The sequence below is a fragment of the Mus pahari genome, chromosome 15, assembly GCF_900095145.1.
Source record: "Mus pahari chromosome 15, PAHARI_EIJ_v1.1, whole genome shotgun sequence".
Classification (NCBI taxonomy): Eukaryota; Metazoa; Chordata; class Mammalia; order Rodentia; family Muridae; genus Mus; species Mus pahari.
In genome coordinates this window covers 72,927,175-72,955,018 of record NC_034604.1, presented here as the reverse complement: position 1 = coordinate 72,955,018, position 27,844 = coordinate 72,927,175, and the positions used below count along the sequence as shown (strand labels likewise).

Below are 27,844 nucleotides of genomic sequence, written 5' to 3'. Positions count from 1 at the left end.
GGACATATCTGATCCCTTGACCTGGGATCTGGCTGTGGTCTTCCCCTCACTCCAGGAGGGAGGAGAATAATGCAGAGGGATGGACGGAGTCTACAGATCTTTCTGGAGCAGGAATATTAGAGCTGTGAGTTCTGGACCCTGCTTCTAGCAAACTCAGTGCGAGACACTGGAATCTCCAGAACTCACTTCCTACTAGAAAAGATGTTTTTCTGGTTCAGAAAGGCCCAGGGAGGTGATGATCAGAGTGTCTAGTGCTCTGCATGTTCTGACACGAACTGGGAAACGCCTTCCTGGCCCCAGTGTACACACTGTGAACCCTAGTCACATCACAGAGGTGCTTAGCGCCATGTTTCCTATGACTTTGCCAAGGAGTGTCTGTGCATAGGAGGTAGGGATGAGACCGTGGGTAAGGTGGCCACAGCCATCGGTCAAGGGCCTGAGGTCTTGAGGAACGTATTTCAGCAGGAGACAACTATTTCTCAAGTGATTTGCTTTTTGAAACAACCACAACAACAACAACAAAATGTAATTCCTTGCCTTTGATCTGGAATATCCAGCAAGGCCACTGACAGATATCAATTATAAAAGTTCTTCTCTGATGTTTTATAGTAATCTGTACCAAAGACTGGAAAGTTCTGAGGTGGATGGTGGCAATGCTCACCTAACAGTGTGAACAGGTGGATTGTCACTGAAACACGTATCTACAAATGGCTAAGATGATAAATCCACAACACAAATTTTATAAAAAGCAGATCAGTATGTTAGTGTCATGACTATCCTTCATAATTTCATAAAGTCTACCCAGGGTGAGCCCACCCTTGCCTGGTTCACTGCCACATAAAAACAATCCCAAAGTAAGCAGCTCTGAGCTCAGTGGGAGTCCTCACCCCAGCCTTCTGCCTGCATGTATGAACTGCAGTAGTGCGGCTCGCACACAGGTGGTGACCCCTGTGCTGACCTACTTTCCCACAGGGGAGGCGGGAACTACAGAGATAAGGGCAAAACAGGAAGGGAAAAGTGCTGTGTAAGAGGAAACCAACTTTCCCCAGAGTTTTTGGAAAAAGAGAGTTCATGGTGGAAATTTCTGTATCTCTGGACTCTGAACCGGGAGAAACAATGACCTTCTTAGCATAATGCACAGAAATAAGGGCTCTGTGTGCTCTCAGGTGACAGCTCAGACTCCCCTATGTGCTGAGTCATGGGGAAGTTGGGCCACAGGCTATGTCCCAAGACTCCTGGGGCTGAGAGCTGAGGCGAACCCAGGTTACATAAGGCCACGTACGGGGAATGAGGTCTGAGGCATCCTGACGTTAGAATTCTCATAGAGGGGAATTCTGGGAGGTGGCAGCGCTTTGGGAAAGTGAATTGGGAATAACATGGATGGGACAGAGAAACCAAGGTGGGGTATCCTGAGGGCCCTACGGAGGCTCAGAGTGACAGTGTAACTAGGATATGCTCAGTGAGTTGTGGGAGACCACTGAGTGGTGCACAGGAGAAAGAAGAGACGTGAGATGGACCAATCGGCTTAGCTGGGGAGCACAGCCAGGCCGGAGTGTGGGAAAGCCATCCATGATGCTAGAAGACAGGCTGGAGTCTGGAATGGATGCAGGGGAATCAGTAAAGGTGCCACTTGGGTGGTTTCAAGCTGGGAACAGGAAACCATGACCTGACCCTGCTCCAGATGGCTTCGTAAGCGCTCTCTCCTTCTCTCTGGTGACTCCCGAGTCAGTCTGCTGGATGAACTGTGCACAGGGCCAGGCTGCGCCTCCACTGACCGACACGCTTCATGGCTGCTATCTGAACAAGGCATCTTCTGACACTGTAAGCCTTTTGAATAGAGTGGGATACACCATGGAGCAGAGTCCATGTCTTCCCCTAGGGACTGACTAGAGCCAGCACCTACATGTCTCAGCCCAGCAACTTTGGCTTTGGATTCAGAATTACCAGCAACTTGGTGTGTAAACCGTTCCTGAGCTTGGTAGCCCAGCAGCTGCACATGGGCGCATAATAAAAGGAGCCTCTGGCAGAGAGCGAGAACTGTGTTCACCAACTTCAGATAGTCACTGGGAATATGCCACAGATGTCCTAATTCAAGGCAATTCGAATGCCAAGGCTCCCTGGAGAACTGGTCAGAGCTCCAGCTTTTTACAGGGGGCCTCACATTCTGCCTTCTCTGAAGCCTCCTGTGAAGATGAGCTTCTCCTCAGAGCTCCCTAACCCATGGACAGCTCTTCAGTGAGCACCTACTGTCTGTAGGCACTCAGTGAGCACCTACTGTCTGCAGGCCTCGTTGAGCACCTACTGTCTGCAGGCCTCAGTGAGCACCTACTGTCTGCAGCCCTCGTTGAGCACCTACTGTCTGCAGGCCTCAGTGAGCACCTACTGTCTGCAGGCCTCAGTGAGCACCTACTGTCTGCAGGCCTCAGTGAGCACCTACTGTCTGCAGGCACTCACGGAGACTGTAGCTCCTAACATTCCTACCACGTCTTCCCAGTGCAAACTTCTGCTGGCGCCTCTAAGTCGATCTCCACTCCTTTCCCTTGCTGACATCCTACATGACTTTGTGCCTGTCCCAGATGCTCCTGTTCTCACGCCACAGTCCATTTCCAATGATGCTGGCTCTGCCTCCTCACAAAGCCTCCTGGGCTGGTCTGATGCTGTAGCCCTTTTTGCTGGCCTTCCTTAGCAGCATACCCTGCCCATTCTGAGCACAGCACCAGTTATCTGGAGAAAGCGCAGCAGCTGCTCAAGGGCAGGAGCCTTGACCTACCCTTGCATCCCTAGGAGGCAGTGGGGTTCTGAGTACAAAGCAGGTATCTAATGAGAAAAGAAGCCCAGTAACTGAGGAGCTAACTGAACCAACCCTCAGAGTGCTGGGTGTTAAGCGGGAGTGCATGGCAAGTCTCCCAGAGTGCCTCTGCTGGCGGGGGGTGGGGGGGTGGGGGGGTGGGGGGGGGATCCCTGGGCAGGGAGTGGCAGCCCTGTTGTGCTGATGGTGGACTACACACTGGAACTTTTTTTTTTTTTTTTTTTGTGGAGGGTTCTAGATTTTATGATTAAAGTTTGAGCTGGCTGACTTAGGAGCCAACATCTGGGTCAAAGGGGACAAAACAAGACCGTGAATTTTGAGAGATCACATTTCCAAAATCTCTGTGCTGAAGCAAATGACCCCAACCAAAACCCGTGGTCACTGTCACAGCAAGGACCTAGAAATCTCTGTCACACTGGCTGAGCAAAGGCCTGCTGGGAGAAGAGAGAGTTTCTACTTATTCCAGCTGGAGCTCACGATCTTTCAGATCACAAGGAGGCAGGGCCACTTGCCTTTCAGAGTGGGGTCCATGGCAGGTCTACTTGGGGGCCCCTTGTACTGTCAAGACTACATGGTTAGCTGTAGAGCCCCCACTGGACACCTTTGGATAGCATAGCGTGCATGTCCTTAGGGGAGGTCTACTGTCAGCATGTAGGCCTGCTCCTGCCTACTGACCACCTCTGCTGGACTTCTCGGTGTAAGCAGCCTCTGGTGGCCTCTCAGGAGGCCTCACTCAACCATCCGTTCTGCAGGCAGCCTCCAGAGATGCGTGACAACAGGCTTGATTTTCTCCATGATACCCACAGTGACTGGGCTCACACTGCCCATTGCAATCTAGCACGTGGCCCCCATCAACAGACACCTAGGCTGAGAAAGTGGATGTGCTCACCACAGAACCTAGGAGACACTAGCAAGCTTTTGGAGAAGGGGTTAAACACTCTAGTTTGCACATCTGAGATAAGCTACCATGAGATAAGATCCCATTGGCAGCATTATAGTCACCAAGCAGCCTCTTAGTGGTGTGGACAGGGTGCAGGTTTACCCAGAAGTCACTGTAGCTGTCAGAAGAATTCCTTACATCTAAAATAGCTAATAGGTCCCATGACAGGCCCCTAACTTACCCTGGAAGTAACAGGGACAGCCCTCTTAGATTATCTATTACATGATTTTTTTTTGTGCTGAAAACCACATTACCTTGGCTCTAGGATATTGTCAGCCTAAATTTATATATAAATTTATTTACTGCCACCCAGTAAGCAATTCTGATGCCAGAGAAACGAAACATGATGACATTTACAGCTTTCCAATACACTAGTCAAGTGACAGCAAACTAATTACGCCATCATGTGAGCTGCTCACGTGAGTGGCATCCACACTGCCAGATGACATGTGACAGGAGGTCAGACTCTACAGATGGACAAAGGTGAGGCCAAGAGGAGCATCCGTGGAAATCAACACCAGGTGCCAAGGGAGGCAGGATCCCAGGGCTTGTAGCAGCCAGGGACTGCCACCATCTGCGTCGCCCCAGTCCTTCTGGCCTGCTTGCCAGAATCATGAGAAGAGAAATTTAATGACCATGTTTCCACAGGGCACAACTATGTTCAAAGACACTTCAGATATAATGCTGAAATCCTACTGAGGACAGGAACGTGGAATTATACACCTTTGTTAATCTAATTGAACCCAGCAAGACATTGTTTATCCCAAGAGAGAAACTGACAGCTCTATGAAACTGCTCCACATAGCTCAGAATGAAGAGACTGGGAAAATCAGCCACGAAGGTGCGGGTGGCGTTTACGTTCATCATGGTGGGGTGATTCGCATCTACCCACAGCTGCAAAAAGACAAAAATATAGAACCAGGCCCAGGCATTTCTATGACATGTGTACAATGGTCTGTTTACTGACAGCACATCTGAGGTCTGGAACAGTTTTGCCAAATGCTAAACGTTGTCTTGGGGCAGGGCGTTATTCCATGTCGCCCAAGGTTCTCCACACAAATACGTCACAAACAAAAAAGTCTTAAAACAACATTTTATAAAGCATTTCATAATCAGATGTAGTTTTGACATAACTACACTTAGAAAGCAAAAAGCCAAATTATAAACACACCAAGGCTGACCTCTTGAGAGAAGCTAAGACCAGGAAGAAAGAAAAGCATTAGTTCAGCAGGTGTGAAAACCTCACCGTTTGCACTTCAGACCCCTGCTGGGACTGCTGGAGAGTACGCTAATCAGAGACCAGCTAGCCGGGAAGGACGGGAAGGACGCAAGGACACAAGGCAGACCAGACAGCCACGTTCCTCTGGGTGGTGGGTGCCTCTGGTGTGTGGCTTTTCACAAGCTGCCTCAGCACATTCTCCCCACGCCCACTCTGAGCCAGGGCCGCAGGCCTGTTGTTTTCTCCGGGTTCCCACGGCAGTGTAGTGAGGCCTTCTTGGCCTTTTAAAAAAGCAAAACAGAACAAAAAAAAAAAAAAAAAAAAAAAAAAAAAAAAAAAAAGAAAGAAAGAAAGAAAGAAAGAAAAGAAAAAAAACAAAAAGACAGAGAAAGGTTCCCAAACAAGCAGTTTTCTGGAAAGCACAGCAGTCCGATGTCCAGCAGAGTTGAGACCCAGCCCCACGCCTATCCCTGTACACACCAGGGCAGGGCAGGACCGCACAGCAGGGGTCAGAGCAGCAGAGTGAACCTCAGAAGCAGCACTAGGCAGCCTCTGAGGAGAGAGAAAGGCGGGGAGCTCTGACTGCTCTCTGAGGGTTCCTTGGAACCTCCTACCAAGAACCGACCCTAAGAATCCGGGAGAAACCCCGTGAGCACTTAGGCTTTATACTTAGAAGCGAAATACAACTCAATTAAATGAAATATAAACAAATGTAACCTCACACAGTGTCTGAAACATCTAAGCATTTGCAACAAATGTAACCTCACACAATGTCCGAAACATCTAAGCATTTGCAACAAATGTAACCTCACACAATGTCCCATACACCTAAGCATTTGCAATTAATTGTGCTTTATTCATTCTCAGAACCCAAAATGCACAGAACATCTAAGAACCACATGCTTAGGTGCAACATACAAGTTTAGGTTAGGGACCTCCGCCCCACCCCACCCCTGCAGTAGTCCACCTTGCCCTGGGCAGGGCCTGGAGGTAGACAAGATCATGGGTGTCATTGGGGTTAGAAGGACTTACTTGTTGAAGAAGTGAGTGGTAATAGTGTTAGTGTTTGTACTTCCTGTTTATTCTGCTAAAAATAGGAGGAGACACAGAGTACCCCTCCTGGTCTCAGCCCTGCTCTCGCACTACCAGTGGCTCCCAGTGTTCCTGCATCCACTAGGGAGGGTAGGAGGGAAAGACGGGCGAAAAGAAAAATGAGCCACTGAAACTCACCCGGGGTTCCAGCCTCAGCATGCAAGCCATGCATTCTGACTGCTGGCCTGTTCTGGGCCTGCTGCATTGTTCTTCGTTCCTTGCTCACACAGACAGAACATTAATGTGAAGAACAGGATGAAAGCTGTTATTTATCAAAGGGAAAGACCCAGGGTTTCTAAGAGTTGCCCTGGAAAGATGGCAGCCGAAGCCAACAAGCTTTGAAGAAAGAAGTCTGAAAGAAGCTGGTGAGGCTGAAGCCAAAGTCCTGCCTTACGCCCTTCCCAAGCCTCCAGGGACAGAAAATCTTCAAGAAAACATCCCCAGACTGACAAAAGCTAGGTGGTTCCTGGCTGATTGTCTGAGCCCCAGATGTAGCCTTTTCTATAAGTGGGGACCCTGGATCTGTATGAACCATAAACCCTACCATAGGAATGCTCGAGAATACCTTCTCAGAAGAATGTCAAATACTCTTCCTGGACAGGCTCACTCTTGGGCCCCACTCCTACCTGGTCCTTGATCACACCAGGGTATAGCTGACAGTGGACATGGCTTAAACCTGAAGCATGGCTCACACCCAGGCACAGCTCATATCTGGAGCGTGGGTCACAGCTCGGCTCAGCACACACCCGAAGAAACACCCAGGAAGTTTCTAACCATCAGGGAAAGAGATGATTTAAAAAAAACAAAACAAACTTTCAAACAAATATGTTATTTAAAAAGTCATATTCTGGGCAGGATGACCCACGATTAAAGATGAGAATTTCTGATATCTCCATGATGCCACCCCTTGGGAAAAAAAAGTCAAAGTATTCACACACAATAAGGATGATGAATTCTGGAAATAAAGGCTGGGGAAAATCCTGGGAGCCCTGCTGAAGATTGGATCTCAGACCAGAAGAGCACTTTGTGACTGTGTGATTACTGTCAGCACTTTGTGACTGTGTGTGACTACTGTCAGCACTTTGTGACTGTGTGACTACTGTCGCTGGTAACCCTGGGACCCAGCTTTGCTGTGCTCCAGTGCGTGACACTGACTTATTAAAGTGCACACATGTATTCCTAGAGATCTCCAATTCTGGGATGTGCACACGTGGCTTATGAGCTGGTTAGTGTGGGTGTGTGCTAGTGCACACGCACATTTATTACGCTCAGGCCAGAGGCTGACACTGTAGGTCTGTTCTTGATTACTCTCTACCTTTATGCTTCAAAACCAGGCTTCTCACGGAACCCAAAGTGCACTCACTGAGCTAGGTTGGTGGCCCTGGCTGCTCTTCAGGAATCCACCTTGTGTTGGCTGGGTGTTTGCTTTGTTTGGTTAAACTGGCAAACTGGAGTGGTTTGGGATAGGGAAACCTCAGTGAGGAAATGTCCACACCGGACTGGCCTGTAAGGCAAGCCTGTGATGCATTTTCCTAAGTAGTAATTGATGTGGAGGGGCCAGCCCATGGTGAAAGGTGTCATTGCTGGCCAGAGGGTCATGGGTGTATAATAAAGAAAACTGAGCAAGCCTTGAGGAGCAAGCCAGGAAGCAGCACTCTCCTGTACTCTTGCGTCAGCTCCTCCCAGTCCCTGTCTCACTTGGGCTCCTGTCCTGAACTCCCTCAGTGATGGACTGTGCTGTGGAGCCCTGAGCTCAAAGGCCTCCCCACATTGCTCTTGGTCAGAGTGTTTTATCACCAGAAACCTAAGGCATGCCGGTCTCTGCCTAATCCATGATGGTGTGGCCGGCACTTCACTGCCTGAGGCACCTTTTGAGCGAGCCTGACTGGACTTATTGTCTCTATGAACTTGCTCCTCCTGGACTTTTTGTTGTTGTTTTGTTTTTTTGAGACAGGGTTTCTCTGTGTAGCCCTGGCTGTCCTGGAACTCACTTTGTAGACCAGGCTGGCCTCGAACTCAGAAGTCCGCCTGCCTCTGCCTCCCAAGTGCTGGGATTAAAGGTGTGTGCCACCACTGCCTGGCTTGGACTTTTCACTTACACCCAACTCTCATTACTCAGGGCTCTTTCTTTCTGGAAGTTCTCTAAGAATATTATGAGTTAATAAGTCCAGAGCCATGATCCCTGAAGAAAGATATACTGGAGTATCGCGAGTATCATCCAGTCATGGTGCTTTCAACAGCCAATTAGCAAGTTGCCTCGCTTCTGGGACCGACCTCGTGGCCAGTGTGCCTGAATGACACTTCTATGACACAACATCTCCACGAGGCAGGCCAGCACAGCCTGAACTGAGAACATTCGATGGCACTCTGGCCTTAGGCTCCGGACCACTGTACAGAGTGACATCACCGACAGAAAGAAAGCAAGACCAAAATGACAATGGCGTCAGTGGACAGAGGATGTGAGAGATGGATGCTGGCAGGAATGAGGACGGTATGAGGGGCTTTGCTGTGTGTCCTCAGCCAGGAATGTATACATGTTCTCTAGGGACCAGAAAACCGCTCTAAGCATTGACTTAGGGTCACAATGTTCTCAACTACAGATCCCTTCAACATCAAGATCATGACATCTGGCCCTGTGTCTCAGCTTAGTTCCCTCAGCACACTGTTTGTGATAGTCATGGCCACGTAGTGCTCAGCAGGGTAGCATTCCCTCAAGTGGCCACGCACACTTGGTCTTCTGTTCACTGGCAGGTAGATTCTTGGGTTTTGTTCATGCTTGGGCTGTTGTGAACGGTACTGTGTGCAAGCCTTTCTGTGGATATTTACCCCGTCCCCGCAGGCTTTGCTGGCAGTTTTAGTTGAAAGGGACACTCATTTTTCACTTTATTATCATGTCCTTGTGTATCTTGAGGGAAGAAACTATTGTGAGAGGCAGACTGAAGGTTTTGAGTACAGCTGGGTGATTCATACATTTATGAGGATGGTAATATAGTTTCTTCTTAAACACTTGTATCAGCCAGGGCTGGAATGGTGGTTCCCATTTTAGAGCATCTACTGCCCTTGTGGAGGATTTGAGTTTGATCCCCAGAACCCACACTGGGCTGCTCACAACCTCTTGTAAGTGCAGCATCAGGGGATCTCACACCCTCTTATAGCCTCCATGGGCACTCCCATGCATCAATCAGAAGTGCACAGAAGTGTATGCACACATGTACACACACACACACACACACACACACACACACACACACACACACACACTACGGGAAGTGACCTGGGCCTCACTGGCCAGGGCTGTGGTGGCACCATGAAGAGGCCATGATAAGAACTGGCATCTCCTGACCAATGGACACTTGATCTTCACGGTTATGGGCCACAAGTGTGTCCAGCAGACAAAGGTGTCCAGCTGTCCACAGATGTACAGATACCTAGAACCCCCCCACACACACACAGTAACTCCAGTAGGAACTCCATAAGGAGGGTAAAAGGAAGGCTTTGAGTGATCCAGAGGTGTGATGAGGACCCAGGACTGTACACATAGGCCCGGCCAAGAGTTTATAGATATGGGAGTCTGACAGCAATCCAGGAAGCAGTTGTCACTTTCCCACAGAAACGATGGTGGAGCCCATAAAAAGGACCAGAGGTCTTCTGACAGATGGGCTCACTCTGAAAAGGCCAACCTTGTGAGCGTCATGCTGCTCCTCACAGCAGAGGAAGAATAATGAGGAGGAAACAGACATAATACTGACTGACAGGCTGCTGGGCCTCCACACGCTGAAGGAGGAAGCCTCCTGAACTGTGGGGGAGATCAATGCAGTACCACCTGGAACACCTAGACCCGAGTTCCTGTCCATTCCAGGTTCAGCAGCTCCATGCTGAGGGGCATACCTCAGTCAAGACAGCCTCTACTGGGACATCAGAGTCCCTACTCCACAGCCAGGAAGGACAAGAACATCAGCTTCCTTCATGATGGGTAACAAGGCCCATGTGCATGTGAGCCAGCTCTCCAGAGCCTTCACCCTCTGCCTGTCCCCGTGAGTGAGGCTCTGAGCTGGGCTCACTGTGGCATAGCCAAGAACCAGCCCTGGGGGCCTTGTAGTCTGGGGGAGATGAACCTGCAGTAGGTGACATCCGGGGGAGAAGAGGAGGACAGACGAGCAGAGGCAAACATGAACTAATTAATTAGAGCAGACTGAAAGTGGCCTTTCTGAGAAGACAGAGTGTCGCTAGATGGAGTTTTCCAGTGGTGTGATGGGCAGAGTTACAGGAAGGAGTAGTGAGATGCAGGGGTTTATACCAGGACCAGCCGTGGCTATCACAGAGGACAGAGAAGAGATAAGAGGGGGCACTGGGGGCTGCAGGGAGCATGAGAGTCCTGGTTCCAGATGTCTCCTAATCACTATGAGGGAAGGACAGCTCTATTCGTCTCTCAATATCCTCAGTAATATGCAGGTTCTGCTAGAATACAGGTGCCAGCATGTTCTGATTTTGTACCAGAGAACTGGACTAAAGCAAGGTCAGGGTCTCCTCCCATCCCTCCAAACCACAAATAAGAATAAAACACATCAACAGGCTACAGACTATCCATTGGCATGCTCCGTGTTTTTCACAGTAACTTGAGAAGAGCCATGTCACCCCCACTCTGCAAACAGTGACACTAAGGTGCAGGAAACAGACAGCCTAACCAACAGTTCTGAGTTCCACGGCCAGCTCCATACCTCGGCTTTCCATTTCCTCACTCAGCACATTACAGCAGCTTGCTATGAGTCTTTTGATGAAGAGCCCAGAGAAAGCTCTGAAGTCACACTGAGAAGGCCAGACTTGTAAGTGCCATGCTGGTACCCAGGGCAGAGCAAGAAAAAAAAAAAAAAAAAAACAGGTAATACCAAAGGATGCTGGGAGCACACACCTGTGCTGCAGCCCTTGATGGCAGGAAGGCATGGTCTTCTGCAGCATGGCTTTACGGGGTCTCTACCGGTTCCTCAGCCTGAGTACACTGCACACACACAGTAGTCCACCACTCAGAAAGGAAAGACTCCCTTCTCCTAGCCAGTGCTCACAATATTCCAAGTAGGTCCGCCCCAGGCAAAGGGTAATTATTAATAAATTGACTATAAAAATGTTCCTTTTCTATTACTAAGCTTCCCTTGCAGCTAGCTCTTTCCTTTAGCACCATATTTTTAAATGACAAGGCTCAGCCTAGCTTAGATGTGAGGAGAGAGAAAAAAAATCTGAAGTGCATTTCTGAGAGGAAGGCAGGGTGAGTTCAAAGGGGACAAGGCTGCCCTCCCCGCCCCATCCCACCCGCCTCAATCACCAACCTACCCACCTCAGTCATTTGCTTCTAGACAAAACAGCGTTGGCTTACAATGCTAAGGATTTTAGAGGTTAAAGTTAGCCAAAGTTATAATTTAAAGTTAATATTTTCCCTAGCCTTACTGAGATGTGAAAAGTACATTTTGACTAGGGACCTCAAGTTTAGTTCTTAGGATGACAAAAGCCTCTTTGTTACTGAATTCACTTGCCTCTAGTTAAAATACCAAAAATATCAGCATTATTTATTCTTCATAAGAGACTGAAAGTATTTGTGTTATTCTTCCTACATCTTTAAAGGGCAGAGGTCAATGCTATTTAAGGTGAAGAAGGCAGTGTAGCTACTTTTAAGACCTTTAAACAAATTAATATTGACCTGAAAATTAATTTTAAAGTCTACTATTATGAGAGGCCAGAAAACTGAATCTCAGAGCCCCATGCCGACAGCTAAGAGCTCTATTTTTTTTTTCCTTAAGTGGCTGCTATGGCACAGAGTGCACAGCTTCCCCATACCTCGCTTCTGGATGAAGACTCGAAGCAAGGGGTTTGCGCTTGAGACCGCCTTGCAGAAGTTGTCGTCATTGTTGATGGGCAGCAGGTCCCCATGCACATCGGCATAGCCAATGGTCACCTCGGTGCTAGAGATGTGGTGGGTGTGCACCACCAGCTGGTAGAAATCTTCAAACTTCCCAGGCTTGTGGCGATCCAAGGAGAACCTTCGGAACTCGGCGCCAAACTACAAGACAAGAGACGAGGGGCGTGAATTTGGGGAAGAGACGGTGAGAAGAAGGCACAGTGTGCTCACAGGACAACGTGGTACCCAAGTCCCCATCAGGCCATGGGCAGCCCCATGCTGCAGTCTCGTGACTGAGCAAGTCGGAATCCTATTTAAAATGTATAAAGTGTGTTTTTTAATTTTTTGTTTTAAAGTTTTAGGTTTTCAGATGGCTTTAAAAAAATATCCCTTTTGTTTTGATTTAACACCCTCCCATGTCCCCCCCCCCCGCCCACTTAGACCTTTGCACTCACAGATCGACTATCAAATTATGGATGCACTACTTACTATCTTGCTTTAAGCACCCCCACCATGGCCTCTTATTAGTTTTCTGGCTTCTACAATAACTCCAAATAAACAGAAGAGAGGAGTCACACACAAGAGATGCAGTGCAGGCTGCTGGGAACCTTACAAACTGTGACACCAGCCTGCCACACAAGTGTGACCACGTGTGTAATTGTGACATTACTTTTAGGGGGTGACCAATTGCTTTTGATTTAATGCTCACACCCTAGGTGGGAATCCATGCTGGGTACTGAAGGCTGGTCAAAACCCCGTGGCAGGGGAAAGGCCACAGGAGGAACTGAACATTGCTATTTAGCCAAACTGACAACACAGAGAGCTCCTTTCTAAATATTTATGTTTATAACCACAAATGCTACTCTAAGCCTCAACCAGAGAAGGTTCTCTTTCCAGTGAATCGTGGTGAATGAAGAAGCTTGTGACGTTGATCATGGTTGCACATGGTGTTGAGAATAAGTCACTTACGAGCGCTTAGTCCTAAACTAGGCATTTGTACTAAAGACTGGTGAGAGCACTGTGGAAAGCGGGCAGAAGGAATGGAATTGCTGGAAGACAGGGAAAGGACTGTGGAGTGCTACCTGTGGCTAACACACGGCCATTGCCGTCATGAATTCACAGTGGTGGCGATGCCTGCCCTGGATCTGCACTGGAGTGGGCCCTTCGGCAGTCAGACAAAGATGAAGGGGGAAGCTTGGGAAGCCTCACCCCTCACTGCTGGACTATTTGCTATACATAGATCCAGGGAGAGGAAGAGTCATTGCCTTCAGCTGTGGACCCAATGGTGACCCCAGCAGGCTTCAATGGACAGGTCCAACAAACGCTAACACAGATGGCCCTGATTTGAACTAAATGGGTCACAAAACAAACCCTAAAGTCATCAGCCTTGGAAGAGGACTGGCAGGGAGGAGGGAGAAGCATGATGGGTGTGGGAGAGGTAAGAGACGAGTGGGGGAGGAGCAGTCAGAATCAGAATGCATTATATACAGGCACGAGACTGTAAAATCAACAAAAATATCTCTGGAAAATTAGAAAGAAAGACACAACAGAGGGAAATAAAAAAGAGCCAGCTTCCTCTCAGAAAATCAGTTAGTGTCCACCTCTGCACAGTACCTGGGGGCTCAACACACTCAAAAGCTCCGGGACCGACTCATTTTTCTGCAGTCCCAGGCCCTGACCTGGTTGCCTGTGGAGCTGCTCATGGAGCTTATGTGTGCCTCCAGAAGGGCCAGCCCACAGACTATGGGTCACCTCTTGAGGTCTGCAAGGAAACAGCCACGGTCAGTCTGACCTGAGAGTCTTAGCTCAGACTAGTCATCTTCAGTATAATTAAGGGGGCTGCTCGAAAGCACACAGGATTAAATGTTAGATGTTACACAAGAATTGTCAGTGTAGCACCTGGACATTACACTGGACACGTCATCGCAAGTCACTGGGGTTTGTGTCAGAAACCACCTACAACGCTCTCAGGTTTGGGGCTGTATCCTAGAAATTTGTGCTTTTAACAAAATTTCCCAGAAGTAACCAATGTTAGTGTCTAGGGTGACATACGGAGGACCAGTGGCTTAAGGAAAACAACTCCCAGAGATCCATGTGAAGACCAACTTGCCTGAGAGAGAAGCAACTGCTGTTCCCACTTCTTGCAGGTCACACAAAGCAAAGCCAACCTTTTACCTACCTCCCCTGCCCAGGACACAACACAAAGGAACAATTGAAAATGTTGGCAAAACGCTATATTCAGTGACTAGTCAGAAGTCTACTGTCCCGCCCACACACACACACACACACACACAGTAGGGGAAGAAGTACGGCCCAAGGATTAGTGTCTGGCTAGTCACGTTTATGCGAGCTAATGCCCTGGAAACGACTCTGGTCCGTCTTTGCTCTTGTCAGAGGTGAGGATCTTTCCCCCTGTCTCCCATCACTCAGACAAGTATGGCATTTCTTCTCAGTAAGTAAGGAAGACATGATGCCCATCAGCGGGCAGCTGGGCAGAGCACACCGGTCTTCATTCAGAGGGAATGGAAACCTCTAAGATACAAAAGATACAGCCTACAGTCCAAGTTCTGTATGGCTCCTTCCCGCTGTTGTCATCCAATCAAATCTTAACGCATTTACTGCATAAGCAGGCAGTCTTCGTGTTTCTCATCTGTAGCTGACTTCTGCTGAGTCTACGAGCACACACCCCTTTCTTCTCACGGAGGACATGAAAGACTGTAATGGTGAGTAATGAAACCCTAAGAGACTTTCTCTCCTGTCCTTGTTTGGATCTCCTCAGTGGGATTTGTCACTGTACACTCACCTGAGGAACTCCCTTCCCTCTGTGCTCACAGCATCCCGCACTGCGGACTCAGCACCCAGAGGCTCCCACACTCACCACCCAAGTTCCCCAGCGAGGTTCCCTCCTCTGCTTCACCTGGCAACTAGTCGGCATGCAGCTCAAACTAGTTTTCACTATTTGAACAATTCCCCCCAAAAGTGTAAAGTCTTCCTGTAGAAATCTGGGAAGACAAAAGAATTCAGACTTTTCTTCTTTTTCCCCAATGTTAATTTCATTTTTTATTGATTTATTATTATTAGATATTTTCTTTGTTTACATTTCAAATGTTCTCCCCTTTCCTGGTTTCCCCTCTGAAAACACCCTATCCCCTCCCCCCTTCCCCTGCTCACCAACCCACCCACTCCTACTTCCTTGTCCTGGCATTCCCCTACACTGGGCAACCAACAGATTGGGAAAAGATCTTAACCAATTCTACATCCGATAGAGGGCTAATATCCAATATATACAAAGAACTCAAGAAGTTAGACTCCAGAGAATCAAATAACCCTATTAAAAATGGGGTACAAGCTGGGCGTGGGGGCACATACCTTTAATCCCAGCACTTGGGAGGCAGAGGCAAACAGATTTCTGAGTTCGAGGCCAGCCTGGTCTACGAAGTGAGTTCCAGGACAGCAAGGGCTATACAGAGAAACCCTGTTTCAAAAAACAAAAAAAAAAAAAAAGTGGGGGTTACAGAGCTAAATAAAGATTTCTTAACTGTGGAATACAGAATGGCTGAGAAGCACCTAAAGAAATGTTCAACATCCTTAGTCATGAGGGAAATGCAATTCAAAACAACCCCGAGATTCCACCTCACACCAGTCAGAATGGCTAAGATCAAAAACTCAGGTGACAGCAGATGCTGATGAGGATGTGGAGAAAGAGGAACACTCCTCCATTGCTGGTGGGATTGCAAGCTGGTACAACCCCTCTGGAAATCAGTTTGGCAGTTCCTCAGAAAATTGGACATAGCACTACCTGAGGACCCAGCAATACCACTCCTGGGCATATACCCAGAAGATGCTCCAACATGCATTAAGGACACATGCTCCACTATGTTCATAGCAGCCTTATTTATAATAGCCAGAAGCTGGAAAGAATACAGATGTCCCTCAACAGAGGAATGGATCCAGAAAATGTGGTACATTTACACAATGGAGTACTACTCAGCTATTAAAAACAATAAATTTATGAAATTCTTAGGCAAATGGATGCATGTGGAGGATGTCATCCTGAGTGAGATAACCCAATCACAAAAGAATACACATGATATGCACTCACCTGCTTGTGGACGTTGTACATCGTGGTGCGGAGCCTAGTGCGCACCACGATGTACAACGTCCACAAGCAGTGGAGGATGTCATCCTGAGTGAGATAACCCAATCACAAAAGAATACACATGATATGCACTCACTGATAAGTGGATATTAGCCCAGAAGCTCAGAATACCCAAGATACAATTCATAAACCACATGAAACTCAAGAAGAAGGAAGACCAAAGTGTGGATACTTCGATTCTTCTTAGAAAGGGGAACAAAATACTCATGAGAAGAGTTATAGAGACAAAGTGTGGAGCAGAGTCTGAAGGAAAGGACATCCAGAGACTGCCCCACCTGGACTGAGCACAGGGTCCCCAATGAAGGAGCTAGGGAAAGGTCCCAAGGAGCTGAAGGGGTTTGCAGCTCCATAGGAGGATAACAATATGAACCAACCAGTATTCCCAGAGCTCCCAGGGACTAAACCACCAATCAAAGAATATACATGCTGGGACTCATGGCTCCAGCTGAATATGTAGCAGAGGATGGCCTAGTTGGTCATCAATGGGAGGACAGACTTTTCTTGATATGAGAAAAGTCCGGTTCGTGTTTGACCATGTGACTTGCCTGCGGCTCAGAGATCTGGTTGTGAGTGTTTAATGTTGGATGCTATTTACATCTCCAACAGAGATGTGAGAAATGCATTTTATCTAGAAACTAATTATTTTCCACCTAACATCAGAGTAAACATGGGGCCCCTGAATGAAGGATTTAGTAGGTGCAAACCATTCACGCCATAGTATTCTTGGTAAGGGCACTGATTCTTCTACCTACCAAAAAACTGAAAAGCTACGTGGCTCTAATGACCAGATAATTAATACATCTTGCCTGTCAAGTGTTTACTTTCAGCGGAATCAGAAACTGTTCATATTGAACTTGCAGCAAACAGATTACCTAAATGGTTCTCAGGGTTGTGCTACTCTTGACAGGTGATGCAGGGAGAGGTCAAAGAGCCCTCTCCTCACCTGCTTGCCCAGGGGCCCTCAATCACCTGGCTCTGCTGTCCTCCTCATCTGCTTGCCCAGGGGCCCTCAATCACCTGGCTTGGCTTTCACTGACAGAGCATTTGATTTGTGTGTGAGGAAAGCTCATGCTGGTGTTGAAATCTATAGCAGTAAAGAGCAGAGAAAGAAGACATTTTCCTGGTCTCTGAGCAATTAGTACCTTTCATTAAATGAAGGATTTGTAAGATGCTTAATCCTGTCACCTACCAACATCTGTACCTGTATTTCAACTGTAATTTGGTAAACGTTGTAATAACTCAATGTAGAATTTTTAGAAGGTCAATTCTATAATCCGCACCAGCCATTTTTGTTTTTATTTAAAAAATTTAATTCTTTAATAATTCCATGTTTATATATAATTTTTGTTTGTGCGTGTATATGATGTATATCAATCATATCAGGTCTAGACCTTCCCTCCCACTCTTCTAGCCTCACTCCTAGTCCCCCCCCCCTTTGTGTTCCCTTCTTTCTGAAGTGGTTGCTGTGTGCATATGTGTGTATCCAGTGAACACAGACAACCGATCAGCAGCCACTGTCTTGATATTTACCACTTTTTGTTTGGTTTTGATTTGTTTGCTTGCTCTGGGGACAGGGTCTTGCCATATAGATTAGTCTGAGTTCAGTTCTTGATTTTCCTGCCTCAGTCTGGTGAGAGGCAATTACAGAAGTCCGATTCCATAGCTGGCTCATTTCAGTCATTTATACAATGCAGGGGTGATTATTACAATACATCCAAAACTTGCCTGGGTCCCTTCCTCTCACACTGATGTATGTGTGCATGCGTGTGTGTCTGTCTGTCATGTGTGTGTGTGTGTCTGTTTCTCTGTTTGTCTGTCTGTGTTATCTAAGCTAGTCTTGAACTCTCAGACTTAAGAAATTTTCCTACCAGAGCCTTCTGTGGGATGGGACTCTTCACACTTGACAAACTGGAAATACCACCAGCAACAATTTAGGAGTGATTTTTTTTTTAAACAGAGATTTTATAGCCATATGAAAAATATTTCAATTTAAAGTTATCTAAACTTTTTATTACATAGAAGAATGAGAGATAATCGAGCATAGATTAGTAGGACAGAAGAATAGAAGAAAAAAATCTCTTGGGATAATAATGGATAAAAGAAATCAAAGAAAAAAAAGAATTATGTAAATTTTCTGATCATAAAAATTGTCTTTATTCTATTTTAAAATGTCTAATGGAAATACCAAACCACCCCATTCAGAATTCACCATCTACATTGAAAAGTTCAGCTGGGTGTGGTGATATGCACACAGGCAGGAACTCAAGTGAGCGTGCAGAGGCACACACACACACACACACACACACACACACACACACACACACACACCCCTCTCCCAAAGCTGCCTTGCTGGGTCTAGCTAGGACAGCAAGCAAGATACTATATAATATATTTATATAGGAAAGAGGGAAAGCCCCTCTTTCTCACCAGCAGTCAACTCAGACAGCTGACTCCTTTCTCAGGGATGATTAATTCTAGGCACAGGGAAAGACCTTAATCTGGGGAAGGTCACCTTACCGGAAGTGCACTTATCAAAGAAAGGAGCAACCAGCCTGAGTCATCTTCCAGCAGTCACAGATCATTTTCATCTGGAACCATCAACACATGATAGATAGGACCTCTTCTAACATGTGTAAACCCAAGCGCTTATAATAACACAAACTGATTTTGAAGAGTGCTAGGGAATCTACTATTACAAAACTGTCAAACGAGAGAAATAATCAAGTTTTTTTAAGGAAAAATACTTGTCACTGGGAAATTCACAGGTGTGGACTCCTTAGTTTCTACAACTTTCAGCAAAATGAGTTGCCATTCCGTTATTTTGATAATACTGACATACTCCATCCGCAACCTCAGTCCTTATGTCTGCCTGAGGATAGTAAACGCGGAGGGAGGCTGTCAGCTTCGCCTTTTAAAGCTTAAAGTGAAACTAATCGAAATACAAAACTCTTACACCAGTCAGCAAAAGTACATTATCCTCAGCTGGGGATGGTGGCTCACGCCATGATCCTATCATTCAGGAGACTGGGGCAGGAGGATCACTACAAGTTCCAGGACAGCTTGGGCTACACAGCAGGACCCTGTCTCAAAAAAAAAAAAAGGGGGTAGTCACCTAAAAGTGAACTTTATTTTGATTCTCCTTAACATATATTCAACAACAATTAGATGACTATATAGTTAGAAAATATGCATAATATAGATCATCACCTAATCTACTTTCTGTCATCCATCTCTCCCCTCCTACCTCTCATCCCTTCCCCTCCCCTATCTCTTGAAATGAAGAGCTTCCAGCTCAATGGGACGTCCTGTCTCAAGGCAATAAGCCAGACAGTGATAAAGATAGACATTCTCCTGCCTCAGCCTCCAGATGTATGCTCCCCCTTAACCATGCATACTTACAAACATACCACACATATACAAAAAGAGTCACAAGAAAACATATAAGCACAGGGAGGTTAATGAAAAATATATCCCACCAAAACTTACAGAATGTAGTAGCAGCACACACGGGGAAGCTTACAGTTCTAAAAACCTAAAAGGAAAGGCATTAACCTCAATATGCACCACTGAAATTAAAAAAACAAAAAACAAAAAAAAAAGAAAAAAGAAAAAAGAAGAAAAAAAAAGCACAAATGTAACTAAAGCAAGCAGAAAAAAATGAACTGGAGATTAGGGAACGGGAGAGAAAGGAGAGGTGGGGGGAGGAAGAAAACAGAAAGTTGGGTCTTTGAAAAGATCAACAAAATAGGCACATCTTTAAGTAGGGAAAATATCCAATTATTCAAATCGTGAAGGAAAGAGGGGAATATTTACTGTGGATCTTTAGGAATGAGGGATTATGAGTCTTCCGGTAGCAATGGCCACTGTGATAAGGAATCTGGATCCCTTCTAGAGATATCTGATTCTAGGACTGGGCTCCGGAAACATGTGAGATGAGTCTGGCCATTGCGCAACAGCAGAAAGCCAGGAAGCCAAACAAGCCCCACAAACATGGAGCATGCCGAAGGGGACAGGAACCAACCGGGAAACGTGCCAGTGGCCGAGCTGGGACAATCTGAGCAAGAAAACAAAATAGCACAAAATAAACATCCACAAGCCCACACTGATGTATACAGATGCCAGAGTAAACAGTGGGTAGACAGAGCTTCCATGCAGGAGAACTCTAAAGACGCTATCTGAATACGTCACCCTCGAGGAAGGTAGCAGGATTCTCCACCTTTTATACATGGGCTCCGAATGAGGAATCTGCCCCCCAAAGTACAGTATGGAGAGGGAGGAGAGAGATTTCAAGGTGGGGTCTCGAGACATGCTCCTCTCCTTGGGGGTCAGGATTAGCATCGACAATGGCAAGTCACGGTGGTCAGCGGGGATGCTTGTATGATGGATAGAAACGGCACATGGCCATTGTGGTTTTCCCTTTTGGAGTCAGATTCTGAATTCTAATGATGGAAAACTCAACAAACAGCAAAATCCCCAGCAAGGGACACTCTGTAAAACATTGACCTGTGGTCCTCAAAAGCAAAAGACCACCCAAACCAGGGACAGTCTGAGGAGCTGCCACAATCAGAAGAAGGCATCAAAAAGGAGTGGAATTTTTTTTTGGATGAGATCTTGGACATTAGTTTAGAAAAAACAGCAGGGGAAAACTAAATCTGAATAAAGTATGGATACACTCAATTACAAGGTATCAGCATTGGCTCATCCATTACAAAAATATCCCATGGTAACATTACATGTCCCAGACCGAGGAGATGAGTGTGACTGGTATGAGATAACCCTGGATCCTCACTGCAATTTTTCTGTACATTTAAAACTGCTCTAACATGATTTAAAACATGTTTATATTACACCGAGTTAACAGGTCCCCTATGGCCTTTTCCTCTCTCCTTTGTTTTTGTTGACCCTCTCTTGTTCCCCACACCCCTGTCCCTCCCCTTGCGTGTCCCTTAGAACCCACCTTTTCAGTTTCATGCTACATGTGATGTTACCTTCTTGACACCACACCCCCCATCCCATTTCACTCTTCCTTTTCTAAGGTCTCATGGATGGAACTGAAAATATTATATAAGGTAACCCTGGCTCAGAAGGAAAAATCTCACATGTTTTCTCTCATATGTAGACCTTAGCTTCTAAGTTTTATATGTGTGTAATTATGGGAGCTTGAATGTGGGCATAGTTCATCAACCTAAAATAAATTTTTAAGAAAAGATGATACATGAATCCTATGAGCAGTCATATCCTGAATACTGGACACTTTAGATGGTACAGACAGAGTCCAAGGAAGAAACAAACTATGAGAACTTATTTAAAAGGAAAGAGAAACTCTGAATAATTTATAACAAGGGTATTGAATTAATTTCTAAGATACCCACCAAGATGATTCTAGGCCTAATGCCTTCTTCACTCACGAATTCTACCAAATGTCCATAGAATTTATAGCAATCTTTCATCCTCTTCAAAGAAGTGTGAGGGAACACGTCTCACCTTATTCTAACAGGCCAATTTTGCCCTGATACCAACACCAAAAAAAGGGGAATGAGGGTAAATTTACAGCTCAAAATCCACCGTGAAGGGGACAAAAATCCATCAAGAACACTAGCAGTCTATAATCATTAACATACAAAACGAACTATACAACCAGACCCACCATGGTGAACTACAGGCATGCAAAGTTGTGGTCACATCTGAAAACAAGTTGTTGTAGTACACAACATTAAAAGCCCAAAGCAACACACTCCTCCCAACACAAAACCAGTAAAGTCAAACTCAGCAAACTAGGAAGGCCCTAGCTAGCCCTGTACCTGATGGCTTACGGCAGACTCAGCTGCCCCGAATGAAGAAGAGATCAAGAATGTTCACTTTCACATTTGCGCACAGGCAAGAAGGCGAGGAGGATGGTCTAACATTTCTATTCATAGACAGAACTTATCTAGAATTCCCTAGAGCTGATGAATGAGTTCAGCAGAGTTTAAAGACACAGTATCACTACCCAAAACAAATTTTATTTTTAAAGCATAGCAGTGAACAATCAATCTGAAAACAAAGTTAAAAAAAAAAAAACACAAAAACAATTCTACTAAGAACATAACGAAGGAGTACAATATTTAGGAATAAAGTAAACAAAAGACATGAACACTCAGAATACTGTTGAAAAGTTAAATGGATGAAGGCATTCTATGTTCATGGATTTCAGAACTTGTCCTTAAAACGGAAATGCTCCCTGAGCTGCTCTACAGACTCAAAGGAACCCCCATCAAAATTAGCTGCCTTTGGGAGGGTGACTGCCAAGCTGGCCCTACAAGGACCTGTGGAGGACACAAAATATCCAGCAGAATCAGGCTTGAAAGGAAGAGCTGTAGGACCCACACTTTCTGATTTCAAACTTCCTAGTCGGGTGCTGATACACTGTGATCACTAATCATGTCAACTGTATTGGATTGAGAGGTACCTGGGACAATAGGTTCTCGACCATCCTAATGCTGTGGCTCTTTAATGAAGTTCCTCATGTTGTGGTAAACCCCACAAACCATAAAATTATTTTCATTGCTATTTCATAACTGTAATTTTGCTACTGTTATGAATCACAATGTAAATATCTATATGCAGGGATAGCTGATATCTGACCCCTGTGAAAGGGTCATTTGACCCCCAAATGGGTTGCCACCTACAGGTTTCAAGTTTGCAAACCACTGACCTAGGAGCTTGCTAAAGCACATTTCTGGGCGTGTCCAGAGATGTGTTAAGAGGGGAAGCCCCGCCTTGGTATGAATGGTATCATCCCATGAGCTGGGGCTCAGACACAACAGGAATAAAGAGTCCACCAGAACATGCACTCTCTCTTGCTTTTGACACTAGTGTGAACCACTCTGCCCCGTCATGGGCTCTGTACCTATGATGGACTGAAGTGCTGCACTAAAGTAAACCTTCCCTCCCTCAGCTGCTCATGCAGGCCTTTTATCACTATGACCCATAGTCTGACTAACACATATATGATCAATGGAATAGAATCAACACAAATACACAGAATAAAACACTTGATTTGTGACCAGGTGGTCTCCATTAAGAATATCGAGACAATCCTCTGAGAAAAGAAATAAACTTTTCAACAACCAGTGTTGGGATACCTGAATACCTATATGAGAACAACAGACTCTTAGTTTACACCTCATACGAAGACTGATTCAGGGCTGACGGTGATTGCTCATGCCTTTAATTCCAAGACTCAGGAGGCAGATGGATCTTTGTGAGTTTGAGCCATTTCTAGGACAGCCAGGGCTACACAAAGAACCCTGACTTAAAAAAAAAAAAGTTCTGGCTGGATCCTAGAGTAAACCTGAGAGCTGGTATTTCAAAAACTCTTAATATACACAGGGTTAAATTTTTAATTATTTGGGCTAGGCAATTATTACTTAGATATGATACCAACGGCATATACATCAAAAGAAAACATTAGGCAAACTGGATTTCATTAAAATTTAAAAGTTTTGTGCATTGAAAGATACTATTAAGAAAGTGGAAAGGTTATTTACAGAATGGGGAAATATCTGCAAATTAAACACCTGGTGAGGAAATTGCATCAGGATTATATAAAGAACTTTAAAAGCTCAGCAATAGGCTGCCAGATATTCAGGCTCATGCACTTGGCAGGGTATTGTGTGGCACATAGAGCCCTATTAGTTAAAAGCCAGTCTAGTCCACCTAGAAAGCTCCAGGCCAGTGCCACATAGAAAGAGCCTGTCTCAAACAAAACGAAACAATGTAACTCAATGACAGAAAGACATTCACCACCACCACCACAACAACAACAAAGAGCAACAAACTGGAGTAGACATTTCTCCTAAGAAGATGCACAGATGGCCAATTAACAACTGAGCAGACGGTGCTCAGCATTGCTAGTCCCTGAGGAGATGTGGATCAAAAGCACCCAGTGGCTTTCTCAAGCCCAAGAGCCCTCCAGAAGGCACACAACCACCCTTTCCTCAACATCTCTCCGTAACTGCCTGCACTGTCTCTTTACTAACAAACTCCAACCTTGGAAGAGCCTTTATCGAGTCAAGCCTATGGCTTTGAAGGGCACCTTCCAAAGTTAGCGTGAGCTTGCAGGGAGGCGGAGTCTGCTGAGAGGTGGCTCTTAAAGTCAGAGGTTTACTCTGCCACGGGCTCCTGCCTTTATCTGCTGCTTCACTACAGGTTCAGAACATGATTTTGGACCAGAACGTTCAGAATCACAAGCTGAAATATACCTTCTTTCTCGTTTTAAGTCATTTGCCTCAGATAGTAAGGGAACTCCAAATAATAAGTTACCATTTCAAATCTATTTGGATAGCCATGATAAAAATGCTAAAAGCATACTCGTGTGACTGTAGAGGAATATGGAGCCTTATACATTTTTGATAACATTTAAGTGGTTGGCAGTTTGGCAGATCCTTAAAGTGTTGAACAGAGTTGCTATATGAAGGACCATGTCACCACTAGGTATATAATCAAAGAGATGAATACATATGTCCATGCAAAGAACAACAAAACAATACAATGTTTATAACAACATTGTTTTCAAAATAAAACAATGCAAGTATCCAGTTGTCCAACAGGGCAGAGGAAGTAGGGTACAGGTATATACCCAGATTTGTTCAGTACTCAATGAACGGAGCATCAATCCACGCTAAAACAATGAAGGACCTTGAAAATATTATCCTAAAAGGAAAAGAAAAAAGATCTGAAAGGCCGATTATTATACATTCTACTTAAACGTTATGTCTAGAATAGTCAATCAGAACGGATAAAAACTGTAATATAGAAATGATGTTGTAGCCGGGCATTGTGGCGCACGCCTTTGATCCCAACACTCGGGAGGCAGAGGCAGGCGGATTTCTGAGTTCGAGTTCAAGGCCAGCCTGGTCTACAAAGTGAGTTCCAGGACAGCCAGGGTTATACAGAGAAACCCTGTCTCGAAAAATCCAAAAAAAAGAAATGATGTTGTGAGCTAAAGGGAAGAAAAAAATTAAGAGAGTGGTTAGTGGGTATGGTCATAGGGGTTCTGTCTGGGGGAAGAAAATGTTCTAAAATTAGATCATGGTAATGACTGTACAACTCTGAGACTATATTAAAAACCACCGAATTTTACAATTTATAGGTGTGAATTTCATTTCCTATTAATTATAGTGTTATAGTGTCTACAGCTGTTATTTAAAAAGAGCACACCTTAAAGATTATGTTTGTGAAACAGGCAGTTGGAGGGCTCATTGGAAGCTATGATTAAAAACAGGGAAATCTGTAGGGAGGCGCTGGACAGGTGCTGCACATGGAGGCTCGAGTTCTGCTTCAGCAAACAGGAAGGCCCGGGACACTGGGGGTCTTGCCTTTGCCAGCACACAATCCAGAGAACATGTACAGCTAAGGGATCAGGGAAGGTCAGGCCCTGACTTCTGGGCCTTTGGAAGGAGGTATGGGCTGTGAGGCTTGGGCCAGCTGAGCTGGCAAGGCCAGCTTTTCCAGTTTGAATGGGAAGGAGGTCGGAGGACAGGTGCTCTGAGCAGGGTGGAACCTGCCTTTTCCCTCACACTCCTGTCTCCACCCTGACCCCAAACTGCAGAAGTTCCTCTGTTCTTCTCTAATTCAAAAACTGAAGTTATACAACTGCTGTTTCTGGAGTCGGAGGGCTCTGGGCATTACTTTGATTATTCAACATGATTCACCATCACTACTGTGATTCCTAACTTCCCAAGTTAAAAGACAGTATCGTGACTATTTTTTCTTAATACTTCAAGGGGTATGTGAACCTATCATATGTGTTTCTGTGCAGATGCACATTTAATTCAGAGCTTGGATGGCTCTAGAGTCTTCTTCATGTGGGGGTCTTACCGTCAGCAGAGTTGAACCCAGTGTGCTGTGAGACTGGCAGAACTCAGGTCTGCTCAGCTACCATTATGGCCTTGATTAAACTGCAAGCCTCTCACCCCCCAGGAGGCCCCCTTACAGCCCTACACTGAGGGATCAGAGAGAGCAAGAGACTGCTACAAAGTAACTTGATTCTAGGCTGGCTGGAAGTGGGACCTTTCATTCTCGACTCTTTGTTATTTCTGAAGCATTTCATTGTGGCCACTGGTAGCCAACAGTCCATGCACTTCTCTTACTACAGAAAACAGAGAAGTTTAGAAAACAATCTTAAAATGGCCCCTTAAGGTTCTTAAATTCTAGAGCTGGGTGTCAGTTGATGGGGCTTTTAAAGATGACTGGCTCACTAGAGGTCTGAGAGAACCAATCACGGGCCTCCTAAGAGAACGCAATCATCGCGAGCGTCCCTTCGTAGGGTTTGTTCTGTCCTATGTGCTTCCTCTTCCTGTGTCTCTGCCTCCTAGCTGCCATAAAGTGAGCAGCTCTGGCTTACCCCATCCTTCTGCTGCGATGCTCTGCCTGCCACAGGTCCAGGGCTGGCCAAGCAGGGACTGAATCCCCTGAAACTGCAAGCCAAAATAAACCGCTTCTCTTTTACAGTTGTTTTTCAAGTATTTTAACACTTGATAAAAGGCAATTATCCCCAGACTTCATATCAAACTCATGCAGATACTTTTTTCACTAAAAAAAAAAAAAAAAAAAAAAAAAAGGAAAGCTGTCAAAGTAATTTTTATTTAATAATTTTCTTTACATAACTAAGCAGCACTTCTACAGATTTACTAGAACCCAAATACTAGAAATGAAAAGTATTTTAAAAAAAAAAAAAAAAAAAAAAAAAAAGTTTTGGTGAAGAGGCTGGAGAGATGGCTCAGGGTCCAAGAGCATCATGCTTGGACTGCCCTTCCAGAAGACCTGAGTTTGTCTGGCAGCTCATAAGCAACTGTGTAGCTCCAGGAGGACCCAACATCTCTGGCCTCGGCAGGCATCTGTATTCACACATACTTGTTTAAAACCAATAAGAATAAATGAAAACACTTCTTGCTGAACAAAGAGCACCTCTGGTTGGATACTGCCATCCCCCCTCCAGTGAACTATGTGTCCTTGTTGTGGAGTCTCTGGTAAGTCTGGATACCACCCCAAGCTGAGCCCTGACAGCATCTTTCTTCCAGGGTCAGAGAACTGAAAACTGGCATCAGCACCGTTCTTACATGCTGTTGTCTCCCTACTGAGCCTTGGACCTGAGCCTACTGGGTCCTCTGACATCACAGAAGGAAGGTGATCTACCAACTCAGTCGTTTTGTAGAAGACCCATGCCTTGTCTGTTCAGAAGAGCTATCTAGGGGTAAGAGATACAAATACAGTGCCTCTGCTCTCTGGCTGCCATGGGAAGATGAGCCATTTCCTCTATGGAGGCGGGCAACAGAACTTAAGCAGGGGAAGGACTTACCCTTGATCCATCACTCTCTGCCGGGGTCTGAGTTATTCTAGAGATCACTTCCCTTTCAACTGGGTTTCACGAAAAGGCAGAATAAAAACTGAAATGCACATGTATCTGACTGCCTGTCATCCTTTGTCATTCAAAACATTCTGCTTTTGAGAAATATTCTTTCCCCTTCTGCACCCAAGTTAAATCACTGCTTGTCTCAGCACTGGCCAGAGAAGTGGACCACACACGTTACAGGCATAGTAGTTTTAGGTAAACTGACAGAAACCAGTTTCATTCAAGATACCTTCAGAAGAAGGATATCTGGTGCTGCCCCCCAGGCACATCCTAGAGACCACATGACTCATGTGTGCCTGAGCCTAGGGTGTTCCTGCTGGAGCCACCTCAGTCTAGGCTGGCT

General features: G+C 45.7%; 1 protein-coding gene across 1 annotated transcript in view; it reads right to left on the bottom strand.

Moving 5' to 3' along the window:
• Pard6g (par-6 family cell polarity regulator gamma) overlaps positions 1-27,844 on the bottom strand; it is a 72,120-nt gene that overhangs the window by 27,905 nt on the left and 16,371 nt on the right. The window contains exon 2 of the mRNA XM_021214749.2: positions 11,887-12,109. Within this exon, the coding sequence (XP_021070408.1) occupies positions 11,887-12,109 (223 nt within the window). The remainder of the gene's footprint in view (positions 1-11,886; positions 12,110-27,844) is intronic.